The following is a 26716-nucleotide window of genomic DNA, read 5'->3' as shown; positions in this document are numbered from 1 at the left end:
TATAAATTTTGTAATCTATCCAAGAGATGATATTGTGTTTCATGGATTTTTTTTATTATAATAAAATACTGGTAGCGGATTGATACAAATTACCAAGCTTACTATGTGACCCTGATACCAGGTACCCTATGTTTATTTTCCTAGATTGGATAAGATATAGATATTTGGAATGTAATTCTCATGCAATTGCTTCCCAAAGGGTGAAGCTTTCTTTTACTCATTATGAACATAACACTTTACTGTGAAGTTGTATACCTGCAACTCCAGACAGCTGGGTGGCTCAGATCGTACTCCATTAGCCACGGTTCGTGTTAGCTGCTTCATACAGACGGCGTTATGAGCCACCTGTGAACTTTGGATAAAGTTCTTCAAGTACTTTGGATGGAAAACAGCAAGCAGTTAGTACAATAGTGGCAGATAGATTTCACAGATTAAACATATATCCTGCATTAATCAACTTCATGTCTATTATTTACAGTATTTGAATCCAACCTGTATTTTAAGTTCATGCAGTTTAAAGTCCCTCCTCTGTTTGTCCTGTAAAAAGTGCATCTAATGGCACAGCTGAGTCAGTTACTTATTTCTCATGACACAAATCTTCAATATAGCACAAATCGGGAATAGAAAACGTGTGTGTAATTAAACAATTAAACTAAAGTAATTAAACTCACCTTAACAAATCTGTCAGATGGAGGGAAACACCCCAAGCAAAGTGACAGCAGAAACCAGCCATGGGCATAGCTGTTCCTGTTATTGTTTCCAGATAGCTGCTTGCAGATCTGACAGTAGATCTCATCCCTAGAAAAAAAAAACAGATGGAAATTGCTGAAAAAGCTGCTATAGGCAGGAAACATGTAATTGCGCCAAATACTAGAAATCCATGCGAGCAATTGGGGCTGCTGGCATTGCCATAGGACGGGTTCATTTGTATGAGTGTCATGATGTGATCATTCTAGTGGGTAAGTGCTGGGGATAAAATCTATTTTTAATGGATAGAATATCAGACTGTAATAAAAGGATCTTGTATGGGGAAATACTGGTAAGCATACCACCGAAGACCAGTTAACAAACAACTCACAACTCATGACAGATACTGGGCATCTAATTCGAAAAACGTCCATATATCCAAATTATTATTTATTGGTTTATATAGCACCATCATATTCTGTAGTGCTGTACTGTGCACAAAAAGATGACCACACGATTACCTTATGTATTAATTAAGGTTTAAATGGGTCATTGAATGGCATCTATTATTTTTTCAAGACTAGTGTTACATAAAGGTGTAAAAGTTAAACCCGGTGCACATGGTCAGGCAATTTTATTCAGTGTTGGAAGAGTCCAGAAGAGTAAAGCAAGTATCCTATCCCACGTGGCACAAGCATCTATGAATTGGACAGAGCTTTGCCCCATATGCGTACCTGGAAACTCCCTGGGATTGACCCAGAGTCACAGAGTGAAGCCCTGTAGCTCATTTCCTTATTTCCTGTATTTTCACACATAAAACATTGATGACTTATAACGTAAAACCTTATTGTTCTTTTAAAAGCTGTGTATCCCTGCACCTGGTCTCATGTTAAATCTTACTGCTTCCTACCTGATTTCTGGTCGCAGAATTCCATTCCCAGCAATGAAATGTATCTTCTCCATGATGGACATGGGTTTGTCGATTAGAGAGCTTTCGTCTTCCAAAATATCCTGTCCGCTATTCAGTTGGCTGGCAACCTAGGAACACATATGTAGTATATAACCATTAAAGTTTCCTCCTCAGTATTCTATTTATCAAGGTTATTATTACTTAAGAGGTTTAAAAATAGCTGGTAAGTTAAATGAGAAAATATAAAATCTGTTTTTCACTAAAACATAGAAAAAACCCAGCTAACCATATCATATATGAGAAGCTACAGAAATGGCATATAAAAATAACCTGTAGATAACATTTATACAACAGTATAATAGAATATAACAGGTGTTAATGACTTTTAAAATCATATTAGTCATTTATGGATGAGGATCATTAGTGGTTTAGAATAAAGGATTCGAACTTGGGGGGGGGGGCGTGGCTAGCCGGCGAGGAAGATGGCCACTTGACCCGTTTGCTCCGCGCCGCCCGCCCTAATATTCGCTACCGTTCCGGTGCCATAAGCTATGGGCCGCACCAAGAAGGGTCCACCGGAGCCGGTTACCCCGGCGCCCAGCGGCAGGTCCCAATCCGCTTCGCTGAAGGAGTATTTTTCTACTCCCCAGCCTCTGCAGAATCAGCAGGGAGAACCCAATATGGCGCAGACTCCCGCGTGCTCCCGGGCCTCGGAGGAAGGTGATCCCCTGCTGCCCTCAGCGAGTTCCTCCGCTCCACCCTCGCCTGACTGGCGCCGGCTGTTCTCCTCGCTGCCTACCAAGGACGACTTCAGTCTCCTCGTTGCTGAGGTTAAGCAGACAGTCCGGGCCGAGGTTGCGGCCTTGCGGGCTGAAGTTTCCCGCCTCGAGGAGAGGGTCTCCGGTGTTGACACCAGGACCGGGGATGTTGAGCGACAGCTCTCGCTCCATTGCCGCTCCTGCTCCCACCAACTGGCTGACCTCTTTTACCACCTTGAGGACCTGGACAACCGGGGACGGAGGTCCAATATTAGGGTGAGGGGCCTTCCTGAGGGTGAGCGACCCGAGGACCTTAAGGCGGTGCTGGATAGGCTTTTCTCCATGATCCTGGGGCGGCCTGTGGACCCTGAGAGGCTTCCTATAAAGTTTGAACGTGCCCATAGAGCCCTGCGCTCAAGTGGCGGCCCGGGGGACCCCCCAAGGGATGTAATTTGTTGTCTCCACAGTTATGCGCTGAAAGAGGAGATTATGCTGAAGGCGCGCGCCCATCACTTTTGGGCCTTCGGGGGCCACGAGGTATCCTTGTGTCACGTTTCACCATGCGCTAGCTGGACTTGTTCAAACTTTGTTGTTCATTTTCATTTACCGACCACTAGTGGCCGCCCTTGCCACTCAGACCACTCTGACTAATTATCAGGTCCAGCTGCAGTGGCTTACCTGATCAAGTCAGCCTTGATAAACCTGCCCAGCCCTGCAGTCTGGGCCTTGACACTGAAGTTGGAGGACTACCTGTTTGGTTCCTGCCTTGTTCCAGAACCTGCCTTGTTCCAGAACCTGCCTTGTTCCAGAACCTGCCTTGTTCCAGAACCTGCCTTGTTCCAGAACCTGCCTTGTTCCAGAACCTGCCTTGTTCCAGAACCTGCCTTGTTCCAGAACCTGCCTTGTTCCAGAACCTGCCTTGTGCCCCGCAAGTGGGCTTATCTGCCGTGTGCCCCGCAAGTGGGCTTATCTGCCGTGTGCCCCGCAAGTGGGCTTATCTGCCGTGTGCCCCGCAAGTGGGCTTATCTGCCGTGTGCCCCGCAAGTGGGCTTATCTGCCGTGTGCCCCGCAAGTGGGCTTATCTGCCGTGTGCCCCGCAAGAGGGCTTATCTGCCGTGTGCCCCGCAAGAGGGCTTATCTGCCGTGTGCCCCGCAAGAGGGCTTATCTGCCGTGTGCCCCGCAAGAGGGCTTATCTGCCGTGTGCCCCGCAAGAGGGCTTATCTGCCGTGTGCCCCGCAAGTGGGCTTCCTGCCAAGTTGAGTGACTTTCTTTGTATTTATTGATGTACCATTGCAGTCAATACAACTCTTAATCCAGATCTGTTGTCTGTGGTTTAATCCTGCGCCTGTCTGTAACAACCCCAGACCATAATGCATCGTGAGGTACAGACAGAGCCCCTCGTATCCCCTGCACCTGGGCTCCTTATCAACCTGTGTTCTCAGCTCGTGACAGAATGTCAAGGCCCATACAAGGAGTTCGCGGGGATACCTGCAGTGCTGGAATTGTTGGCAGAATGTGTACTCCACCTATGCAAGTCGGTAAGGACTGTGGTGGAAGCCGATTGCGTGGACACAAAAACCAAGACCCAGACACCAAGAAAGAAGGCTGCTAAGAGCTTTAAGCGAGAGCCGCTCACCAAAAAAGAAATACAAAGGAGACAAGAGGACGACTTATGCTTTTATTGCGGAGGGACTGGCCACAGGATTACATATTGTCCGCACAGACCAGTCAAGACATCTGCAACCCACCTGGAGAAACCCCATGCCCCAGAACCTGCATATGACGTCAGCAACGTTACAAAGCAGAAGCATTCCCTGTCGCGACCACAGACAGGTAATGCAGGGGTTAACCAGTCCTCGGCACCTGAGGATCCTACGCCCTCTATAGTAACGTCAGATGACCTCCAGACCTCGTCTGACGCCCCCGAGTGGTCTGATATGGACAGTGCGTCATCTGAGGCGGATGTCATGGATCTCAACCCCCCAGCTGTTTGTGCGGTAAGGAACACCACTCCTACCACTCACAGGAGTAGGAAAAGGACACTCCAAACCGCACAACACTCCCTAGGAGCTCCTGGCAACGTCCTTGCATCAGATGGAAAGATCGTACACAGAACAGAACTGAAACAGTACGAACAACGTCTCCGTGACCAAAGGTCCAGTAAGCGTTCCTCTTTTCCACCTGCAACCCAGCCCTGTCTTGGTGCTATTCAACACCGCTCAGAGGAGAACCGTGCACAGGGCGAATACCTAACCCCTGGTGAATTCAGGAGTAGATGTGGGACAAGACAAGCACTTACCGGGACTATCACATCTGTCTATCCAGCCCAAATCAGCACAACAGAACCACTGCCATCAGATCGTGTAGTGACTTCCAACGGCAATGTAATATGTCGTGAAGACCTGGAAGCGTATGAGAAAGCACTACGTGCTAGGACAAAGAAGAAGTGTCACCGCAGACGGTCAGACCACTGTTCCATGGTTCTGTGAGCATCCGGAGGCTGCTCCTTGCAGTGGGGGTATGTCACGTTTCACCATGCGCTAGCTGGACTTGTTCAAACTTTGTTGTTCATTTTCATTTACCGACCACTAGTGGCCGCCCTTGCCACTCAGACCACTCTGACTAATTATCAGGTCCAGCTGCAGTGGCTTACCTGATCAAGTCAGCCTTGATAAACCTGCCCAGCCCTGCAGTCTGGGCCTTGACACTGAAGTTGGAGGACTACCTGTTTGGTTCCTGCCTTGTTCCAGAACCTGCCTTGTTCCAGAACCTGCCTTGTTCCAGAACCTGCCTTGTTCCAGAACCTGCCTTGTTCCAGAACCTGCCTTGTTCCAGAACCTGCCTTGTTCCAGAACCTGCCTTGTTCCAGAACCTGCCTTGTTCCAGAACCTGCCGTGTGCCCCGCAAGTGGGCCTATCTGCCGTGTGCCCCGCAAGTGGGCCTATCTGCCGTGTGCCCCGCAAGTGGGCTTATCTGCCGTGTGCCCCGCAAGTGGGCTTATCTGCCGTGTGCCCCGCAAGTGGGCTTATCTGCCGTGTGCCCCGCAAGTGGGCTTATCTGCCGTGTGCCCCGCAAGAGGGCTTATCTGCCGTGTGCCCCGCAAGTGGGCTTCCTGCCAAGTTGAGTGACTTTCTTTGTATTTATTGATGTACCATTGCAGTCAATACAACTCTTAATCCAGATCTGTTGTCTGTGGTTTAATCCTGCGCCTGTCTGTAACAACCCCAGACCATAATGCATCGTGAGGTACAGACAGAGCCCCTCGTATCCCCTGCACCTGGGCTCCTTATCAACCTGTGTTCTCAGCTCGTGACACCTTGTACCAGGATCTCTCCCACTACACGCTGTTGGCCAGACGGGCACTCCGCCCAGTGACTGCCGCGCTCCAGGAGAGGAAGATTGCCTACCGGTGGGGCCATCCGTTTGCTCTGATCGCCCGCCAGGGCTCGTTCACAGCCACGATCCGCAGGCCTGCGGATGTTCGGCCTTTTTTGATGGAGATGGAGCTGCCACAGCTCGAGGTTGCCGACTGGACCGCCCGGGACGTGATGCCTCGACACCAAAGCGGTAGATCCGCGCATCGTGGACCCCCCCGTACCAGACCTTCTCGGCGGGCTGTCGAGGCTGGTGACCGTGCTCATCCGCCGGTGGAGTGATCGGCGACCGCATTGTTCCGGTGGAGGCCCCCGCTGAGACTCACCTGTATCCGTGCGGTTTGTCTGCTCCGTTCCCTCGGCAGGGACTGTTCTTCCTAGCGGACTCTCGGCTGTTTTTTACCCGGGGTGCACCCATGGTTACCGTTTTGACCGTTTTTTTGTATTTTTTTTAAATTATATATATATTTTATTATTTCGGCACTTGGTTTTGGTTTTCTTGTATGCTCGGGGGCTGCCTGCCGTGTCCAGGTCCCGGGGGTGTCTGGGGGTGGGGGGTTGTCTCGGCCCTCCTCGCCTTCGGAGGCTTCCCGCTCGGATTGCGCGGTTTTGCCGCGCGTCGTTTGCATGAGCTTGTGGGCCGTGCTGGCCTCTACGTGGGCTTGAGTTTCTCCCTCTGCCGCAGGTGGATTGCGGAGTGTGTTTGTGTACCATGTTGCGGCTCTCTTGCTCCTTACGACCCGGGTGCCGTCCTTCTAGCGATTGTGTCGCCTGCGGCGACATGCCGCACCCTGCACACACGCCACTACATACCATTCCATACTACACGCCACTTCATACCTTTTTTTTTTTTTTTTTTTTATGTATGTATGTATATATATATATATATATACCTGTATATCTCACGGGCCATGTGCTTTGCATTGTATTGTTTCTTTTGGCTTAGCGGTCTCTCCTCGGGCTCCGCACTTGTTTTGACCGATACACTGTGTCTCATCGATTACTGCCTGTTTTCTTCAACTTGGTGTTGCCCTGTTTTTTCGCTCTGTTTTGGGCGGGCGGCGGGGCGTTTCTGGTTTTGTTATACCTGGTTCACCTGTAGAGCCTTTGCCGCTCTTTGACCTCTTTGCCTGTTTAGTTCTCTGCCCCACGGGGCTTGGTGTCACGACCTGTTTGCTGGGGACCCCGCTCGCCTTCCTTGGGGGTGGGAGTCTGCCCGGCACTTGACACATTTTTCCCCACACACTACACGTCGTTTCCCACACTTTCCTCCTTCCTGCCCCGGCTTTCCCTTTCCCCCACTCCCCCTCTCCCCTCCTCGATTCTGAGATCTCTTTCACATATCGGCTTTCATGGCGTTCCGGCCTGCTCCGCTGACTATTTACTCTGTTAACGCACAGGGCTCTGAGAGAATTTAAGGCGCATGATGCCTCAGTGGTGCTGCTTCAGGAGACCCACTTTAGGGAGGGCCTAGGCCCCTAGCCTCAGGAATTCCCATTACCCTCTGGGATATTTTAGTAATAATCCGGAGTCTAAGACCAAAGGTACGGCTATACTTATCTCCAGCAGGGTCCCGTTCGTTGTAAAGGATACTCTCCTTGACCCCGCGGGTCGTTTTACCTTCGTTAAAGGCCACGTAGCGGAGGCTCTTTACACCTTCGCTAGCATATATCTCCCTAACAGGGCTCAACACTTGGCTCTCCGCTCTATTGTGGCATCCCTCTCTGCTTTTGGAGAGGGCCTCGTGGTTCTGGGGGGGACTTGAATGTCCCCCTTCTGCCAGAGGCTGACACATCCTCTGGTTCTAGTTGTATTCCGGTGAATCAGCTGCGCTCTGTTCGCAAGACTCTTGCCGAGCAGCACCTGATTGACTGCTGGCGTTCTGTGTACCCGACGACCCGTGACTTCACTTTCTATTCATCGCCCCATGCTTGCTATTCTCGCCTGGATTACATATTTCTTTCTCAGACTCACCTCGACCTGTTGCAGACGGCTGCTATCCTGCCGATGACCTGGACTGATCATTCCCCGGTCACCATCACGCTAGACTCCCCGCTGTGTAGGGCCAGGGAGTGGAAGTGGCGACTTAACGATTCTTTCTTACTGGACGAGGCCCTGGTTTCCCAGACGGAGACAGAATTGCAGCGTTATTTCCAGGACAATGCTACGCAGGGGATGTCCCCTCTGGTGGTGTGGGAGGCTCACAAGTGCGTGCTCCGGGGTTTTTTCATACAACAGGGTGCGCGGAGGAAGCGGGAGCGTGCGCTGGAGATTGATAGGCTGACCGCGCAAATTCAGCACTTAGAATCCACGCACAAGGATACCCTAGACGATGAGACCTATGCTGAATTGACCTCCCTACGGGGTCGTTTATCTGACATTATAAACTCTCGGTTTCGGCGGGCCTCCTTGTACAGCCAGCGTTTTTTCAGGGAGCACGGCAACAAATGCGGCAAATTGTTAGCCAAGATGATTAGCCCCCTTAAGCGTACCACTCATATTCCTAAAATCCGGACGCCCACCGGGGATTTGTCCCCGTACCCCTCTAAGATAGTTGATGCGTTCCACGCATACTACTCCTCCCTTTACGGGTCCACACGGGTTTCTGGCGGCGAGGCCCATCACGCTCACCGGGCCCGTATCAACAGCTATCTTGCGGAACATGGTGTGCGTAGGCTTACTCGCGAACAAGCGGAGTCCTTGGAGGACCCGTTCACGGCTGAGGAGCTCTCCTTAGCTTTGAAGGCCACTCAGCGGGGCAAGTATCCGGGCCCGGATGGTCTACCCCTGGGGTACTATCGCACCTTTTCGGCGCACCTTTTCCCTCATCTGCTTGCGGCGCTTAACGCCCTCCGCGATGGCCACGGGTTCACCCCCCAGTCCTTGGCTGCCACAATCACGGTTATTCCGAAGGAGGGTAAGGACCCTGGTCTGTGTCAAAGTTACCGACCCATCTCGCTCCTCAACGCCGATTTAAAGCTCTTCGCTAAGATGATGGCTTTGCGCCTGGCTCGCTTCCTGCCGCAGCTGGTTCACCCCGACCAAACGGGGTTCATCCCTCGGCGTGAGGCGCGTGACAATACCACGAGGCTTCTCTCCATCGTCCACAGGGCGCGGGCGGACACCCGTAGCATTTTATTTTTATCGACCGACGCGGAGAAGGCCTTCGATAGGGTGGACTGGGTGTTCTTGGAGGCTACCCTGGTGCACCTGGGCCTGGGTCCCTCAATGCTGACTTGTATAGGGGCTCTTTACTCCTCGCCGACCGTGCGCGTTCGGGTTAACGGTGCTTTATCCCCCCCCATAGCGATAAGGAATGGGACTAGACAGGGGTGTCCCCTGTCCCCGATGCTTTTTGCTCTGTCTTTGGAACCTTTCTTGGAGGCCATCCGCTCGGACCCGAACATATTGGGGTTCCAGGAAGGCGGTAGACATCACAAGGTAGCGGCCTATGCCGACGACCTTCTCTTTATTGTGGATCGCCCCAGTATTACGCTCCCGAATATCCTCGCAGCGTTTCGTTTATACAGTGAGCTGTCCAACCTTAAAATAAACTACCAGAAGTCTGAAATCTTGAATGTCTCCCTGCCCCTGCGGGAGGCGACCGCGCTCCTCCCTTGCTTCCCCTTTAGGTGGTGCCCGGAGAAGCTGAAGTATTTGGGGATCTGGCTAACCGCCGACCCTGCCCGCCTTTACCATGTGAACTTTGCGCCATTGCTCGCCACCCTGTCCGGGGACCTGCGGCGGTGGACGCCGTTGTATCTCTCATGGATAGGACGAGTTAATGTTGTCAAGATTAACCTTTTACCGCGGGTGCTGTATTTGTTCCAGACTCTTCCGATTCGGGTCCCGCAAGAATTTTTCCGGACGCTGCGGTCTTTGGTCACAAGGTTTGTCTGGGGCAATAAGAGCCCTCGGCTGCGTTTTTCTCAGCTCACGAGACCCAAGGCCTCGGGCGGCCTTGCCTTGCCGGATTTTCTAGGGTACTACCGGGCTGCCCATCTGCTTCGTATTTTGGAGTGGGGTGCCGTTGGCCCCCTCACTAAGCCGTGGGTCGCTCTGGAGCTTGGCGATTTGAGGGGACGTGTGTTTCATGCCCTGTGGGGCCCTGGTGGTGGCCGTGGTGGGGTGTCGCACCCCTTCATTCGGGCGACCTTGGCGGTTTGGAGGGAGGTGTGCTGGCGTGCCCGCCTTTCTACTGTGCCCTCGCCCTTGCTGCCCCTTTGGGGGAACCCAGATTTTGCGCCAGGGTGCGTGGGGGGCCGACTGGACTTCCTCGGGGTACCTGTCCCTGTCCGGGTCCGGGCACTCCTGGGGGAGGGGGGTCTGTTATCTTTGGAGTCTTTGGTGCCGGGCCGCTCGCCTACTTGGCTGGAGCGCTTTACATACCACCAAATTGGGCACTACCTCTCCACTTTGCCACTTGGGGACCGTCTCTTCTGGCCTCTCACGGGCTTTGAAACCTTGTGCACAAGAGACCACCCACCGGAGAGGGCCGTCTCCCTGCTCTACTCCTTGCTTTTGACTGCGACTCACACGACTCGACCGCCCTTTTGCGCGACCTGGGAGTCCATCTGCGACGTTCGGCTTTCCGACGCTGACTGGGATAAGATTTTCATTTTCACCCACAAAAGTTCTAGGGCGACTAAGACGCAGGAGACTAATTATAAGTTGCTGACGAATTGGTACAGAACGCCAGAGAGGCTCCATAGGATGTTTCCGGGCACCTCTGATAGATGTTGGAGGTGTGATGGGGAGGTGGGTACCCTGCTACACATATGGTGGTCATGCCCTCTGATACAGCCCTACTGGAAAGAGGTTCACCGGGTAATTTCGGAGCTCTCTGATTCCCCCCCCCCGCCCTTCCAGCCTCTGCCCATGCTCCTACACCACACATCCTGCTCACTCTCACATTACAAACGATCTGTAGTGCGACATCTGCTTGACGCTGCTAAAAGCCTTATACCCCTACATTGGAAACATCCACACCCTCCCTCTCATCGGGACTGGGTGGCAAGGGTGGAGGAGATCAGGAGGATTGAGGATCTTTCTGCATCGACTCCGAAACTCAGGGAGGCCTACACGGCCACTTGGTTTTATTGGTTGTCCTCTTTTGTTGGGCATGATGCATAGATGCCTTATACTGTCGGGCTGTTTGGCTGGTCGGCGTACTTACCTGCGATGTGTATGGGGCTGTCTTGCTCGGTATGCTCTGCCACTGTTAAGAATTTTTGTGATACTATTCTCTGTCGCCTGTGGACCGCCCGCTGTTCCCGTGTACTTGTAGACGGTGCCTGGCATTGTGTTCTTGCATTCCTTTGTCGCATACCATGTGTTCCTGTCTCCCTTTGCCCCCCCACCTTTTCCTTTCTGTACCCCTACCCCCTCTCCTTCCCAAAATGTTTGAAAAACTGAATAAAACACGATTTTGAAAAAAAAAAGAATAAAGGATTCAAATTTAATTTGGCACTACTTTGTAAAATTAAAAAGAAAATCTAACCAAACTACTAATAAAAAGTACAGTTTGGATATTATGTATTAACAAGATGTGGTTAATAGACGTACCTGTCCAGCTAATTTCGAGGAGCGTTTGAGTTTCATGGAAGAGATTTCTTTGGAAGCTTTGCCTTTCCTATTCCCTCGCTGTGACTATATGAGAACATGGATATTCTCTGTTAAGAGTTCATTCTCACAACACTATTAAAACACGGCTAGTATTTAATAGTACACATGCTTAAGTTATTAACTGACTGACCCATCTTTGTTGTTTCAAGCAAAAGCTTAGCTGGAGTTTAAAAAGCATCCTGCAATATCTAGTCTGAGTAGGATGTAAAATCCTCGGGTTTGGTTTAACAAATAAGACAAACATTAGTGCATTTGTATCTTGCAAATGTCTCTGCTGACTAGGACTGCCTTTTCCTTTTATACCGTAGCAATTGAGCAGCTAAGTGTTGTAGCTTACAGTACTACCATCCGTTTGCGGTGATCTGCCGGTTGTGCAATGAAAAGTAATGAAAAGGATATCGGGGATGAGATGGGGTGGAGGAATTTGTCATGTGTTTCCAATGTTATATGAATGAGGGAGGCAGATGGGATCAGTACATTTGTCTAGGAGGCATTCTGTTTCAAAGTATACCTTGGGAAATGTGAGATCTGTGGCAGAAGGTGGCACACAGGGCCGGCCCGACAATGGAGCCGAGTGGGGCAAAAGCCCTTTTTTTTTTTTTTTTTTTTTTTTTAAAGCGAAAGAGAGAGAAAGGGGCGCCGAGCTTACCAAGCTGTCAGTACCCGCTCGGCGCCCCTCTCTCCTCTGCGGCGAGTCTTCCTGTTCGGTCTCGGTGCCGGCTTATAATGCTGAGTGCCGGAAGATTTCCGGCGCTCAACATTACAAGCCGGCACCGAGACAGAACAGGGAGACTCGCCGCAGGACTGCTGAAAGGTAAGTACAAGGGGGGGAGGGTAGATAATGGGGGGGCGGCAAGGAAGGGTAAATAAGGGGGGGGGGGCGGCATTTTAAAATTCGCCCCAGGCGGCATTTTGCCTTGGGCCGGCCCTGGTGGCACAACTAATATAACCTGATCAACTGCCTGTTATCCTCTCTTTTCTTCATCAACCATTAAAAAGCTTACCGAACCAATGATCAACTTAACAATAAGGGAATAGAAACTTAATGTGGAAGAATCATCAGCTCTTGAGAACAGGAAGATAAGATAGATGCATAAAGTTGGTCTCTAATACATAATTATTTCTTATTTTATCTGTAAGCACCATTATATAGGCCAGATATTGGCCAGCAATACACAAGCCATAACAATGGCCTGGCAAAAATGTAATTTTATACTTCACTTGTGCTTGGAAATACATTATAGGTCTAGAAAAATCTATTTTTACTTGCACTCTATGAAGCCAATAGTGCAATAATTAATAAATAGTGTGTTTCAGCACCCTGCATGTACACAGCTTCACTGCCCTATCAGTACCATGGAAGGGGAATATATGTCCCCTGTTTGCCCATTCCTTTGTCTCCTACAAGATTAAATATTGTGAGCTCCTTAATGTTACTCATCAACATGAACAGTTTTTACTGACTGGTGTATTGGTTCTTTGCACTGCAACACATACCCCTTCTGTGTAGTCTTTCATTCCTGTACGGACATTGTTTTTTCTTGTCAAGGTGTCATAGATCTGAGTAAACATAGAGCTACTTCTGGTACTTGGGACGTAAAATGCCGGTTCAGGAAGCTCTCCCATAAAACGAAGTAGGACTTTCCAAATGGCCAGTGATGCCTGCAATATAGAGAAGTTCCATAAAACTTAATTGTCAATTCCAGGTGACTGATGTGGTTGCCACTAATTGAACCAAAAGGAGACAATTCTCTCTGGGAATGATAATCAGCAGAATTAATGCACGTATACAGTTTTACTTAGTAGACATTGTCTACTAGATTTATCCTCTAGTTGAAAGGCCTGTATATTATTCATTGTAAACTGTATACTATAGTGATCAGAATAAACCACATAGTCTGAGTGAAATAACTACTATATCAAATCTGGGCGAGGTTCTTAATGTGTCCACTTTTTACACAGATGCATTTGTAAGCATCTTCTGGCTTACCAGAACATCACTTTGGTCTTCATGGTATAACAGAGGCTGATGTAGAGCCTTCCTGATGTGCGTGTGAGTCGCTGAGCCTTGGAAATAGGTGGAAGCAAACTTTGGAAAGGTGAATTCTGCCAGCTCATCAATATCTCTCTGAGGCTCTAGAGGCAAAGCATCTAGATCAACTTCATTTAGTATTGATGGAGACTCCAGGTCCTAAAGGAAAGATGGTAAGACTTCATGTACCACTGATCTAATTTTCAAAGGCTCTGTTCAGTTAGTCAGAGTTTTAGCTGCGTAGCTATATAGCTGAACCATGAGAGAAATCAGGTTTAATCTGGAATGGGCAGAGTTAGGCAGGCAACTCCACTTAACTGGTCACTGAGCTTCATAAAACTGCAAAGACATCCTGCTGGGTCCAGCTTCTAATACTATAACTATCACCCCACAGAGAATCTTAAGTTAACCCCTTAATGACAAAGCCCCTACATGTACGGGCTCAAAATGCATTGTTTTCAATGGGTTTAGGGACCGCCCATCGTCCTTAAGGGGTTAACAGAGAACATGTTTTCTGCTTTGATGACTACTTACAGCGAGAGCAGGTAAGAACCCAAACACTTTTTCCACCATCTCTAAACTCTCTTTCTCCTGTTGCCTGATCATATCTTTCTTCATCATCTTATGCTTTTCAGCCTCCTCCCATTCCTTCTGACTTAAGAACTCCTGAAATAAAGTTTGAGCAGAAATGTACAAACACGAAACTGGAACTTAAGTAAAGACAACATGGAAATGCCACAAGTTTGTTTTTATATAAAGGAAATAAGCTTGGTGTAATTTTGAGGTTTTATCTATTGATGGCTCTTACATTTCTCTTCATTCTCTGGTATAGATTACGGGCCAGCATCCCGCGAGTATGCGTCTGGAGAACCAGCACAGCGTTATTTTGTTGTGTGACTTTCTTTCTCAGGAGATAACCCCGACAGCGAGCTTGCAGTTTAGTAACAATGGCTTGCATCTTTTGGTATTGCTGACGGAGTTGTCGGCTTCTCACCACTGCCTGAAGCCTTTGGAAACCATGTTGCATCTGAGGCAAACACAATAACAGGTAAAAAAGACCCTATGGACAAAAAGTACCTAATTCCCATATCATACTTACTTATAATCTAGAAAGGTGGTGTATATACTGTCAATGCTAAAATACAACTCTCATGAAGCAACATTCACACAAAACAACATATTTATGACTAGCTAATCAGAATCCAACAGCAGCAAGAGAGATGATCTAGAATAGTATTTTAATCATGAACCCTTGTTTGAGAATCATAGTGTTACAACTTTAAAAATACATAGTTTACAGAACACAGTAATACGAGTTGGAAATATCAAAATAAACATGACTTCTGTTTGCAAAAACAGATTAGAAATAATCACCTTATGATATGTTTTCCTACAGCGGTAGCCCCTCCAAGTTGCTTGAATCTTCACTGCAGCCTTCTTCTGTTGAAGAAAATGTTTTCTGGAAAGATGAAAGTGATAAGAGACTTTTTTTGGGGGAAAGAAACATTTGCTATGAAATACATATCTGCACGAATATTATTATACATGTTTGTATACATAAATGTCAAAAATAAAGAAAAAGCTTTAAGATTTCATTTTTTGTTACTTTTAAAACTCTGTCCTGAAGTAAGTAGCATTACTTGGTGTATATATTTTTAACTCATACTTGCATTCAGTGTTGCAATTGCTATTTATACCTAATCTGAAGGGATCTGGAACGACTAGAATTTGCTAACAAAGTAACACTAGAGACATCAGACTTGAACATTTATATAAATGAATATAGTGAATGCTTCTTTCAGTTATGAATGATTTACCTGTCTTTATATCCCCTCAAAATCTTCTGGATGAGGATAGCCTTGGACGTAATTGCCTTTTCGCGTTCCACCTCTAGTTTGGTATCATGATGGTCCTAAGCAAATAAATGTTAACTTTAAATGTCATGGAAACACCAACAAATACCGGTATTTTTTTTTTGTACCAGTAAACAAAAATGACATGAATCACTTGCTGTGAATCCTAACAAGCTAACCTAATTTCCTTTAGTATATGTACTAGGCTGGGTAGCCTTGCTATTCCTGGTTCTGGAATAAGCCCTCAAGATGATTACTTCTACAATAACAGAAGTAAAACTGGCTCTGCTTTTCCAGAGAACCTGATACGTCCCAGACCTGCCTTGGCCAGGTTTAGGTCCCATTCAATCTTTAGAAAGTAAGAATAAAGTAGAGGCATAGATAATGGATATGATGTTTAGGTATATTGTGGGTGTAAAGATGAGGATTCAGGAGCAATATTTAAAAGGACTATACAAAACATGAAGCTAAGAAATGGGTGATTTAATTTTATATTTTAGTCCTTTTGATGTCTACAGAACGGGTCATGCTTTTCACATTTCTCAAGTTATACCTTCAAGAAAAGTTTTGTTTTTCCAACTTTCCAGTCTTCATCTTTTCCAATCACATCTTTGATAACATCAACAGAGCAAGCCAAGTGATCCCACTGAAACAAAGACAGACATTTAAAGTGGACCTGTAATAAAAACTGACCATGTGCCATTTTAAGGGGCACAATCTGGCAGACGTACTAAAATGGTATATCCAGCAAGCCAGACACTATAAATTATGTAAAGCTTGGGAATATTGTGAGAACATACTTATAAAGAGCATGTGTTAGTGGCTGACTTATTGTTGCGTATAAAACAGTCCTGAGATATTTATATGAGTGTGGGGGAATCAAGTGTATAAAACGTATGATAACTCTTCTTTCTTACATGCTTAGTTTATCTTATGGAATCCTTTGCATTGTGTGTTATACTAACATTGTAGAAATCTAAAAGTACCCAGTCTTTCCTACAGAGTATTTGTATGTGAAACACTCTGCAAAGACCATAAACTCTATTCATTTGATCATGGTTGCCCGCTAGACTACAGCTTAGCAGATGATGTTGTCATCAGTCAGATGGGTGCTATAAGTTTTTATACTGATCTCTTTCACTAGTGGAAAATACATTGAAGAATGTGAATTGTTGCAGGACTCGGGCAACAATAAAGAGAATATCTACTGTATGTTAAGCATAGGGGTCAGTGAAGCTTTATTCTGCAATGACATTTTTGAACACCCATTCAATGATAATGAATGATTTTGATTGCCAAACACACAAATAATATTTCTAATCACTTCTGCCTATGATGGATGCACTGGTATCTTTACCGTTTTTTGATTGGGAGACATTAGTGGCAGCAACACACGGAACCTGTGGAAGAATTCTGAGAAGCTGTATCGAATCGGATATCCTGCTTTCCGTATTCGTATGGTCTCCATCATTCCAGAATATCTCAATTGACGAATACACAGCTCACGGTCAAACATCTGAGGACAAGTACAAGTACAAATTTGTTCTAGCAGTTCAGGGTTAAAGATGCTTTTATAGAGCCCTGAAGCTTTAAAATTCTACAAAGACAGTTTTAACTTTTTAAAGTTGCAGGTCATTCTGTCCTTGATCAAACTTGTCTGCTTAAATCAGCAAAATTGTCATGTTTGTTCCTATCTGACACAAGATCTCGTCTGACTGTCTATCTCATGTGTTATTGAACGTCCTCATTCTGTCAATATCAAATGTGTCAAGAACAAATCATTAGCCCCTACAAAGGAAGCCACCATTACCTTTGGTTCTAGCTTTTACAAGTGCAATTAAGTCTACACCAGAAACACTAAACATTGTTATAGAACTGTACGCAATCTATACCGCTCTGCCAAAGTACCATATTTCTGATACCAAATCACAGAGGATGAATATGCAGGCCATTGAAGTAACTGATTGAATGGGTGGGTGTGATACATACTTTTGGCTTTTTAAACTCATTGGGTTTAATGCAACGGACAAAAAAAGGTTGACAAGCGCCCAATATTTTCATCAGCTGCTCAAGTGACTGCTTGAACTGACCACCCAAAGTAGGCAAAGACTTGCTAGTATCCGAGATTTGCTGGCAGAGAAAAAGATAATATTAAAATTTTCAACACACTTTGTATCAATAGGGTTAAATACTAAGACGATAACATCTGTAAAGTGAAAACGCCAATGAAGTCTCCAAGGAATGGATCAGTGTGGTATTTCTATGGTCTAAATATATTAAATGCTGAAGTACGTTTTTCTGTAACTTGCATCTATCCAACTGTATACAATAGTAACAACAGATTAAAAACAGACAAGGAGAAGTTATATTTAAATCTTTTAGAAGAGGGGGCGTGGCCGGCTGCCGGAGAAGATGGCTGCTTGAATCCTCTGCTCCGCCGCTGCTCGCCCTTTTTTTATTAGCTATCATCCGCTACCCCGACGATGGGCCGCACAAAAAAGCCCAGCTCAGACCCCGCCACCCCGGGGACCCGTTCTCAACCGGCTTCGTCTTCCCTGAGGGAATATTTTCGGACACCGGCCGACCTTACCTCACAGACCTCAGACGACCACAAGGCCGGCTCCTCCACTGGCTCGCCATCCCACGACGAGGATCGGTCTGTTCCACCTCTCCCTCCGCAGTCTCCTGCGCCAGAGGTGCTGCAGCTCTTCTCATCGGCGCCATGGAAGACAGACTTTTCCACCCTTATTTTGGAGCTGAAGCAGGTGGTCAGGGATGAGGTGGCCACGTTGCGCGCCGATTTCACGGCTCTGGAGCGCAGGGTGCTATCTTTGGAGGACTCCTCCGCGGCGCATCACCACACTCTGCAGCTCACCCAGTGCACCTCTGACCAGCACCTCCTCTACATCAGTGCCCTTTGACGCCGCCTCGAGGACGTGGAGAATAGAGGCCGCAGACAGAACGTCCGGATCAGGGGGGGTACCCGAGACCGAGGCCCCCGAAGACCTGCCCGCTCTCATGACTCGCCTGCTCTCCGATCTTATGGGCCGACGGATTGAGGCCTCCGGGGTGATCGACAGGATGCACCGGGCCCTCCGGCCCCGAGGTACCCTAACTGGCCCACCCAGGGACATAATTTGTCACTTCACCGATTTCCCGCTGAAGGAGGCCATCATGGCCACTACCACGAGCTCCCTGACGTCTTGACGGCCCTCGGCCTCCCTGAGCTACGAGTCTCCGACTGGTCTCTGGACTTAATGTTTTTGATGACTCTGGGTTCTCTCCCTAGGGACGCTGGGCACTGTTATATGTTTTATTTGCCTCTACCTGGGGGGGTTTGTTTAAAGCCCACCCTCCGTTATTTTCCACACACACCTACACACCTGTGGCTGCACGACTCTCCAATTTTTTCTTTTTTTTTTTATATATACATATACCTATAAACACGTATGGGTCACGCTTGGTTGTCTGTGACTTCTGCACCCGGTAAATTACAGCGTGAGACTTGCCCTCGTGACATCCAGTGTGGTCCAGGATGCACTTTGACACATTTGGCTTTCTTACACCACACTGCACCTATCTTTTTCACCTTCTCCTGTCTGCACGGGGGGGTGTTTGGCTGCCCGTATCTCCTGCTGCCTAGGCGGCATGCTTGCATGATTCCTTATGGAAGTGCTACAATTTGGGGTTTTTTTTTTGTTTGTTTTTTCCGTACTAACGGAGTTGCTACATCTGCGCCTCACTCCGTCTCACCGCGCCTACACAATTGACCATCCCTGCTCTCGTCTGTGCACTTCCGGATCCACACTCCACCACGAGACTCCACATCCATGGTCCCACAACACACCAGTTCACATCCATCCTCATGCATGCATAGGAGTTCTTGTCCACACTCCCACACACACACCCTGCACGTCCACACACAGTACACGGCCATGCTCAGATGCACACAACGTGGTGCTGGCCACTTAGCCGTCTCCATGAGACCTTGTCGCCGCGGCTTCTACTCCACATACGCACGGCCTCTATTTGCATTTTTTTTTTTAGCCCTGCTCGGCCCTTTCCCTTGGCACTGGCTACATTGGGGTCTCCACGAGACCTTGTCGTCGTGGCCGCCTCATTGACTACGCACGGCACTCGAGTCGCGGCGCACTGCCTTGCTCTGCTACCCTGTTGTCGACTGTAGGAGTTGATGTATACGTGTTATACGGCGATGCGCCACGCTCGCTGACGTAGCCTTCTACTCAATGTTTGTATATGCTACAGCTCTTATGCAATGTTATCTGCTATGTTGTAAGCTCTTATGCAATGTTGTATGCAGAGCCCTGTTCTCCACCGCAAACACGTTCTCTGCGCGAACGCACGACGCTCTCTCCCCCCTTCCCTCCCCAGGGATATTGCTCCCTCGCGGACTCCTTCCTACTTGTGGTGCTTCCGCACCGGTGTCAGGGCCTCACTTGATGTCCCATGCCCCCCCTGTTCATTGCCTGTATCGGTTGCTGTTTATGGGTTATACTGTGTTATATTAAATGTGTTGCACGACCACGTAACCCGCCCGATGCTCTACTTGGTGTTGATCCCTCCTGGGATATAGCCTTATCATCGTTGTTTTTACTTACTGCACTGTCGTATACTAGGTCCTGCATTTGTGGCAGACACTACCACGCACGCACATGCTCTGACACCTCAACGCTCCCACTCTTTCGCGCCCCGATACCGGAGTCTTCATGGCATACACTTCCCTCTTACCGCGTCTTCATCTACCTTTGCATTGCGCGCATCCTGTGCTCTCCCCGGTGCTGTTCCCTCTCATGGGGGTGCCCCGTCGTTGCGGGTTTTACTGCTGCTGCTCCGTGCGGGCAGCGGTGGCCAGTCTAGTTGTCGTATTTTTCCTTTCGTCACCGTTCTACGTAGTTCGGCTCTGCCGCACCGTTTTTTCTTGTTGCCTGGTTACACGACCCCACACCGTACGTCTTTTTTGGCTATCGAGTGGGTCCCCCATACGGCAGTTTTTTCTTTTCCCACTTCGACTGATGTACTGAGTGTTTGTTTTTCCCCCACTGTTTCCCCCCTTTTTACCTTTTGCCCGTCTCCTTCTTTCCTCTACCGACTGTCCCATCCTAGCTCCTCCCCCCCCTTCCCTTTCCCTTTTTTTTTTTTCTCCCGCCATGTCTGGTACGAGGCCGCTCGCCTTTCTGACCCTTAATGCACGAGGCCTTAACATCCCTGAGAAAAGGTCCCATTTGCTCCGCGATCTCCGGAGGGAGAAAATTGACATTGCGTTTATCCAGGAGACGCACTTCCAGGAGGGTCGAGCTCCTAGGCTAGCCGATCTTTATTATCCGAGGGGGGCCTTTAGCAATACCACGGTGCCAGAACGAAGGGTGTCGCCATCCTACTCTCCAGATCGGTCCCGTTTCAGGAGCTTGCCACTCAGACGGACCCGGAGGGCCGCTTTGTATTCCTCAAAGGGCGCGTCGCCAATCAACTTTACACTTTCGCTAACTTGTACCTCCCTAATCGAGGCCAGCATGTAGCCCTGAAGACCAACCTGTCGCGCTTGCAAGATTTTAGTGAGGGTGTCCTTGTGCTGGGAGGGGACTTTAACGTGGCTCTTCACCCGGCCCTTGACGTCTCCACCGGCCTCGCTCGGTCCTCGTCGCATGTCCCGCGCAAAATTAATTCCCTTCTCTCCCACCATCGCCTAGTTGACTGTTGGAGGGCCCTCCACCCTAGCCACACCCCATGGCTCCTACTCCCGAATCGACTACTTCTTTCTCTCTTACCAGCACTCCACTCTACTGAACCGCGCCAGCATTGGCCTGACAACGTGGTCGGACCATGCCCCGGTAATCATGACCTTGGACTCTCCCCTTCTCCGCCCCTCGGAGAGGACGTGGCGCCTGAATGACTCCCTCCTCTCCGATGCTGCGATATGTGACGAACTAACATCGGCCATCTCCCTTTACTTTGCCGAAAACCTGGTTGCGGATACGCCCCACCTCACGGTCTGGGAAGTGCACAAAAGCGTGCTCCGGGGACTTCTAATTCGTCTCTGTTCCCAGAGAAAAAAGGCTGAGGGTAGGGAGCTTGCCTCACTCTGTGAGCAGATAGCAGTAGCGGAACGGGCCCACAAGTCCACCGCATCTGGGGAGCTTCTACAGCGCCTTACGCTGCTCCGGGGCCAATTGGCTGTCCTCTTAAACCGCAAACACCATAGGGCATACCAACGTTTTCGGGCCCTCTTCCATGAACACGGCGACAAGCCCGGCAAATATCTGGCCAGGGCCCTTCGCCGCGCGCGCCCACTCACTTATATCCCTAAGGTTCGGTCCGCGGATGGCCGTCTGCAATCTCTTCACTCCAACATCACCCAATGCTTTCTTGATTATTTCACTGGCCTTTACAATCTCCCTTCTCGCGGACGTGCGTCCCCCTCCGGGGGTACACGTCTTCGAGACTACCTCGCCCGCACAGTTCACACCAAATTGACTCCGGACGTGGCGGCCGCATTGGAGGTCCCCATCTCTCTCACGGAATACACTTTAGCTATCAAGTCCTCCCAATCCGGGAAGTGCCCGGGGCCGGGCGGTTTCCCTCTGCGATATTACTCGCGCTTTCGTGACCTGTTGGGCCCACGGTTCGTGGAGGCTTTTAACTCCATCTTGGGAGGAGGGCTAGTACACCCCCATACGCTGGCGGCGACCATCTCCTTTATCCCTAAGGAAGGAAAGGATCCTGCCTGCTGCGGTAGTTACCGCCCTATTTCCCTCCTCAATGCGGACCTTAAGCTCTTTGGCAAAATTTTAGCGAACTGGCTGAAACCCCTCCTGCCTTCCCTCGTCCACCCTGACCAGTCTGGCTTTATCCCGGGCCGCGAGGCTAGAGATGGGACCATCCGCGCTCTTAATCTACTTCATTATGCGCGGTCCTCTGCCGCCTCGTCCCTCTTCCTATCCACCGACGGATTGGTCGTACATGCTGGCCACCCTCCGTCACATGGGCTTTGGAGCGGGCTACCTGACCTGGATACAATCTCTCTACTCTGCCCCCTCTGCGCGGCTTCGTATCAACGGCATCCTTTCCGATCCCTTCCCTATCCGCAACGGGACCCGACAGGGTTGCCCCCTCTCACCGATGCTGTTTGTTTTATCACTGGAACCCCTTTTGCAGGCGATACGCCAGAACCTGGACATCTCGGGACTCCAGGTGGGGCGTTCCCACCATAAGGTCTTGGGGTATGCAGATGACCACCTTTTCACGTTGGCCCAGCCCCGCGTCTCCCTGCCCTCTGTCCTGCAGGAGCTCGCGGCATACAGTGACCTTTCCAACTTCAAAGTCAACATGTCTAAATCTGAGCTCCTGGGTGTTAATGTGCCAGATGCTGTCAGTACCTCCTTGCGTGCGGCTTTCCCCTTCGCATGGTGCGATACTAAATTGAAATACCTAGGAGTGTGGATATCCCCCGATCACTCACGGCTGTACGCCAACAACTTCCTGCCACTCCTTTCCGCTATACAGTCCGACTTCCGCAGATGGTCTCGGCTCACTGTCACGTGGCTGGGTAGGGTCAACACTATTAAAATGAATGTGATGCCCAGACTCCTCTACTTGTTCCAGACTCTACCCATACACATTCCCCGCTCCTTCTTCGCTTCTGTCCGCTCTGCCTTTCTCCGTTTTATATGGGGCCCCCGCTCCCCCCGCGTTCGATACAATGTCCTGATCCTGCCCAAGTCGAGAGGTGGCCTGGCTTTGCCGTGTCCGCGTACATACTACCGGGCATGCCATCTCCTACGGATAGTGGAGTGGGCCTGTGGTGCTGGTGGGAAGCGGTGGCTGGAGGTGGAGAGCGGCATGCTGGGCTCGTCGATTAGTTCTTTACCCTGGCTGGAGGCGCAGTGCGCCTGCCAGCGGGCGGCACCTCACCCCTTCATACGGGCGACGCTCAGTGTCTGGCATTCGGTGCTGCGGGGCACCTCTGTCTCTTCTCTCCCGTCTCCTCTTACTCCGATACGCGACAATCCCGATTTCCCACCGGGCATGGGAGGCGACGTCTTCCCTGAGGTGGCCGCCAGGGGGACGCTGGGCATCCGCGCATACCTCTCCCCATTGGGTCTACAGCCCTTGGAGGCTCTGGTGGGCCCGGCCCCTCCCACGGCCCTCGCGCGCTTCCACTATGCTCAGCTGGGCAATTTCTTTCGTTCCCTGGGCCGTAGACACCAGGTCCTTAGGGACCTCATCAGGTTTGAAGCGCTGTGTACCGTGACTTCGCCCCCACCTCATGGCGTATCGCTCCTCTATGGCCTCCTCCTCTCGGCTGTTTTTCCCTCCCCTCCACCTCACGAGGGCAAGTGGGAGGCCTCACTGCAACTCACTCTCACCGAGCAACAGTAGGAAAAGATTTGCGTGCTGACTCACCGTTGCTCCCTTAATAACAGGGACCAGGAGATGTCCTACAAGCTGATGGCCCTGTGGTATAGGCCCCCGTCGACCACAGCCCGGTTCTGTCCTGATAGGAGGGATGAGTGCTGGCGGTGTGGTGCATCTCCCTGCTCTTTGCTTCATCTGTGGTGGTCCCTATTGGCCGGCCATTCACTCCCATGTTCGATCCCTCACCGACAGGGACATTCCCTTTTCGCCGGAATTCCTTCTCCTTCTCCACATGCCCCACCCGATTTCGTGGTACAAAAACTCAGTGGTCCGCTACCTTCTGACAGCTGCGAAAGCCCTTATCCCCTTGCATTGGGGTGATTCTTCCCCCCCTGCGATTCGGGAGTGGATCTAACGGGTGGAGCGGACTCGAGTGCTTGAGGAATTGATCTATTCTGCCACGGAGAGGTCTGAAAAACATCACCGCATCTGGTTTCACAGGTTGCAACTGCTTGCTAGCCCATTGCTTGACGGCGTGCCCTCCTGAGCTGCGGCCTCCGGGTTGCCTCCATCCGAAACGTGGTCACTTTGCCCCCTACCGAGCTCCCCCCTCCCCCATTTTTTTTTTTCTTTTCTTCTTTGTCCTCTCTGTTTCCGCTTTTCCCTTCTTCCCTTCCCTCGCATCCTTGCTGCCCTCCTTCCCTACAAGTCCAGGGCTATGCCCCCAAGGCTAGGTGCTGGGGGTGTCCGTGCGTGTTATCACGCTGAGCTCACTCGAGGTTGCACAGGGGATGTCGCCGTTTTCTTGCCTCGCTCCCCCGTCAACCAACCCTAAAGCATCCCCGCACCGTGCTTACATGGCATGCAGTGTCCGCATCAGTAGCACCCGCCTGCCTGGTTTAGATGTCTGCCTCGGCGCGATTGGTTACCCCCTGCTCTCTGGCGCCAGCGCCCCTGCTCCTTCTGGCGCATAGGCGCAACGCCTAGGCTCCCCCCCTATGGGTAACGAATGCCGGAGTGTCTACGCACTCCCTTTCTCATGTGCTCTGCGGAGAAGGAGTATTTGTGACCATGTGTCCTATTGCTCTGGAGCGCCCTGTTCCTGCCGTGCCGTTTTTTTCGCTACATTTAAATGTTGTGGCCATTTTCCTTTGTACTCATGTTCTGTCGACGTGATATCTGTACACTGCATAGTGTCAATTGTACCTGCTCATTCCTTCCCTCCCCCCCCTTGATTCTTTTGATTTTCTGTACCCTTCCCCCTGCCTCTTCCCACAAAACTGAAAAACCTTAATAAACATTGATTTACCCTAAATCTTTTAGAAATGGCATTTGATGGCCACACGCTAGGACCCACATTTTAATTACAATTGCTAAAAAATCAAGGTGCCACCTATATTTTAGTCTTCGATAGAATTATTTCTATATGGGCTTATTACACTGAAACTTACTACTGGCAACACAGGACAACATAATTATGCTTCAAAGTACTTTCTATGTGCGAAATGGCAAAATACAAAGAAATATATCCACGAGGGTGGAAACCATCACTCAAGAAGAGATAAATCCAACCTTGTGCTGATTAAGACCGGCGTGTCGAATAGTACCACGATTAGAAGAGGCTGCATGTTTTTCCACCTGAAATACCTCCTTTAAGAATTTACTGCGGGAGGAATGGACCATGAGTAAAAGATCTTTGCTCAACAAATCCCGATTCTTGTCCAGGAACCCTGAAATCAAGAGTCCAATAGGTGGCATATTTAAAATAATCGCAAAAAACAACAACCATGCCAGTGGAAGCAGTGCTAGTGAGTATATAAATGGCTTTTTTATGGCATCATCCTCACCTTCTGTCTCATAATAGACAACCCCAGCAAAATGGTTGATTCCAAACTTGGTGTCATGATCACTTTTGGACGGGATGTAAATGTTGGTTTTACTATGAATGGAATTGAGCTTGATCAGCATAGTTGCATCAGTTCCCTACAAACAAAGCAAAACAATAAAAAAAAGTTGTAGAATTAGTGGTTAGACTAACCATTCTATCAAACACATTGGGTGGCCATACTACTGACCCATGTGTATTACAGAAAAACATTTAAAAATATTCTAAAGGTTTATGTGAAATCCTATGGTCTATGGTAGTTATTGTTATTTTGTTTTTTTCTATGAAAAATATTTCTGGACACAGGAGTTCCACGGCTTAAGACAAGATAGCTCTTTTTGTAAATGTGGTCTGGAGCCTCTGGCTCAGTCTAAGAATCAATCAGTTCTTTTATCAATCACAGTTATCATTTCTTCACCTGGGGAAACTTGCTCTCCTCATCAATCAATGAGATGACGTTCATGGGTCGGAGTGCAATGATGTCCAATGTGCGTTGGTTGTCTGTGAAGTCAATGTGATGCCACAGGATCATCTCAGTGTTATATTCCTCCTGTTCCAGCTTGAACACATGACGTATAAAAAACTGCTGCAGGTGTTCATTAGCAAAATTAATGCATAGCTGCTCAAAGCTGTTGGGAACAATACATTTTAATGCACTCCAACAAGCATATACAACGGGTATGTAAATACACATACTGTCGGTTAATTCTGATACTGCCTTTTGCCATGCACAATAAATAACATTCACTCTTTAACAAATTCTGAATCAGCTGTATATTGTATATGTATGTATATGTAATGGAATAATAAGTACATACACAGAACACTTGTTATAAGATAACCTTAATGCATAAGTTAATTTAAATATAAAGCACTAATTCTTTCAAGTAAAAGTAAGATTATTTTACCTGTTTGTATTGAAATGCTCAAACCCAAAGATGTCAAGTAATCCCACAGACCTGCGTTCGTTTCCAAGACCTTTTGACTCAGGTGTGAATATAGCACCATTAATTTTATTAACTATCCACATGAACAACCTTCCGTATATACCCTGGATATGGAAAACATTGGTTAACCAAGGACTTGTATTTTACAATACATACAGAGGTGTCAGTACTGAAGAATGTTTATTTCCATGTTTCATCATTCGTTGACACTGGGTTCTGAGGTCAGACTACTTAGGTTCAATTATCAGTAGAAAGATAAGGGAACAGCAAG

The 26716-nt window shown here is 48.9% G+C and overlaps 1 protein-coding gene across 1 annotated transcript in view; it reads right to left on the bottom strand.

Moving 5' to 3' along the window:
- The window catches only part of LOC149288284 (unconventional myosin-VIIb-like), a 53589-nt gene that overhangs the window by 15697 nt on the left and 11176 nt on the right, over positions 1-26716 (bottom strand). The window contains exons 11-27 of the mRNA XM_089492015.1: positions 26407-26549; positions 25917-26127; positions 25461-25596; positions 25240-25343; positions 17230-17370; positions 16598-16756; positions 15794-15886; positions 15205-15299; positions 14762-14846; positions 14196-14414; positions 13922-14053; positions 13346-13546; positions 12853-13017; positions 11296-11379; positions 1598-1725; positions 672-798; positions 256-375 (exon numbers count right to left, since the gene is read on the bottom strand). Of these exons, the coding sequence (XP_089348141.1) occupies positions 256-375; positions 672-798; positions 1598-1725; positions 11296-11379; positions 12853-13017; positions 13346-13546; positions 13922-14053; positions 14196-14414; positions 14762-14846; positions 15205-15299; positions 15794-15886; positions 16598-16756; positions 17230-17370; positions 25240-25343; positions 25461-25596; positions 25917-26127; positions 26407-26549 (2343 nt within the window). The remainder of the gene's footprint in view (positions 1-255; positions 376-671; positions 799-1597; positions 1726-11295; positions 11380-12852; positions 13018-13345; positions 13547-13921; positions 14054-14195; positions 14415-14761; positions 14847-15204; positions 15300-15793; positions 15887-16597; positions 16757-17229; positions 17371-25239; positions 25344-25460; positions 25597-25916; positions 26128-26406; positions 26550-26716) is intronic.

Source organism: Sceloporus occidentalis, unplaced genomic scaffold (genome assembly GCF_023333645.1).
Source record: "Sceloporus occidentalis isolate IW3139 unplaced genomic scaffold, rSceOcc1.0.p SCAF_53, whole genome shotgun sequence".
NCBI classification, from domain to species: domain Eukaryota; kingdom Metazoa; phylum Chordata; class Lepidosauria; order Squamata; family Phrynosomatidae; genus Sceloporus; species Sceloporus occidentalis.
The sequence above is the reverse complement of the archived record's forward strand: the minus strand, read 5'-3'. Positions and strand labels throughout refer to the sequence as shown.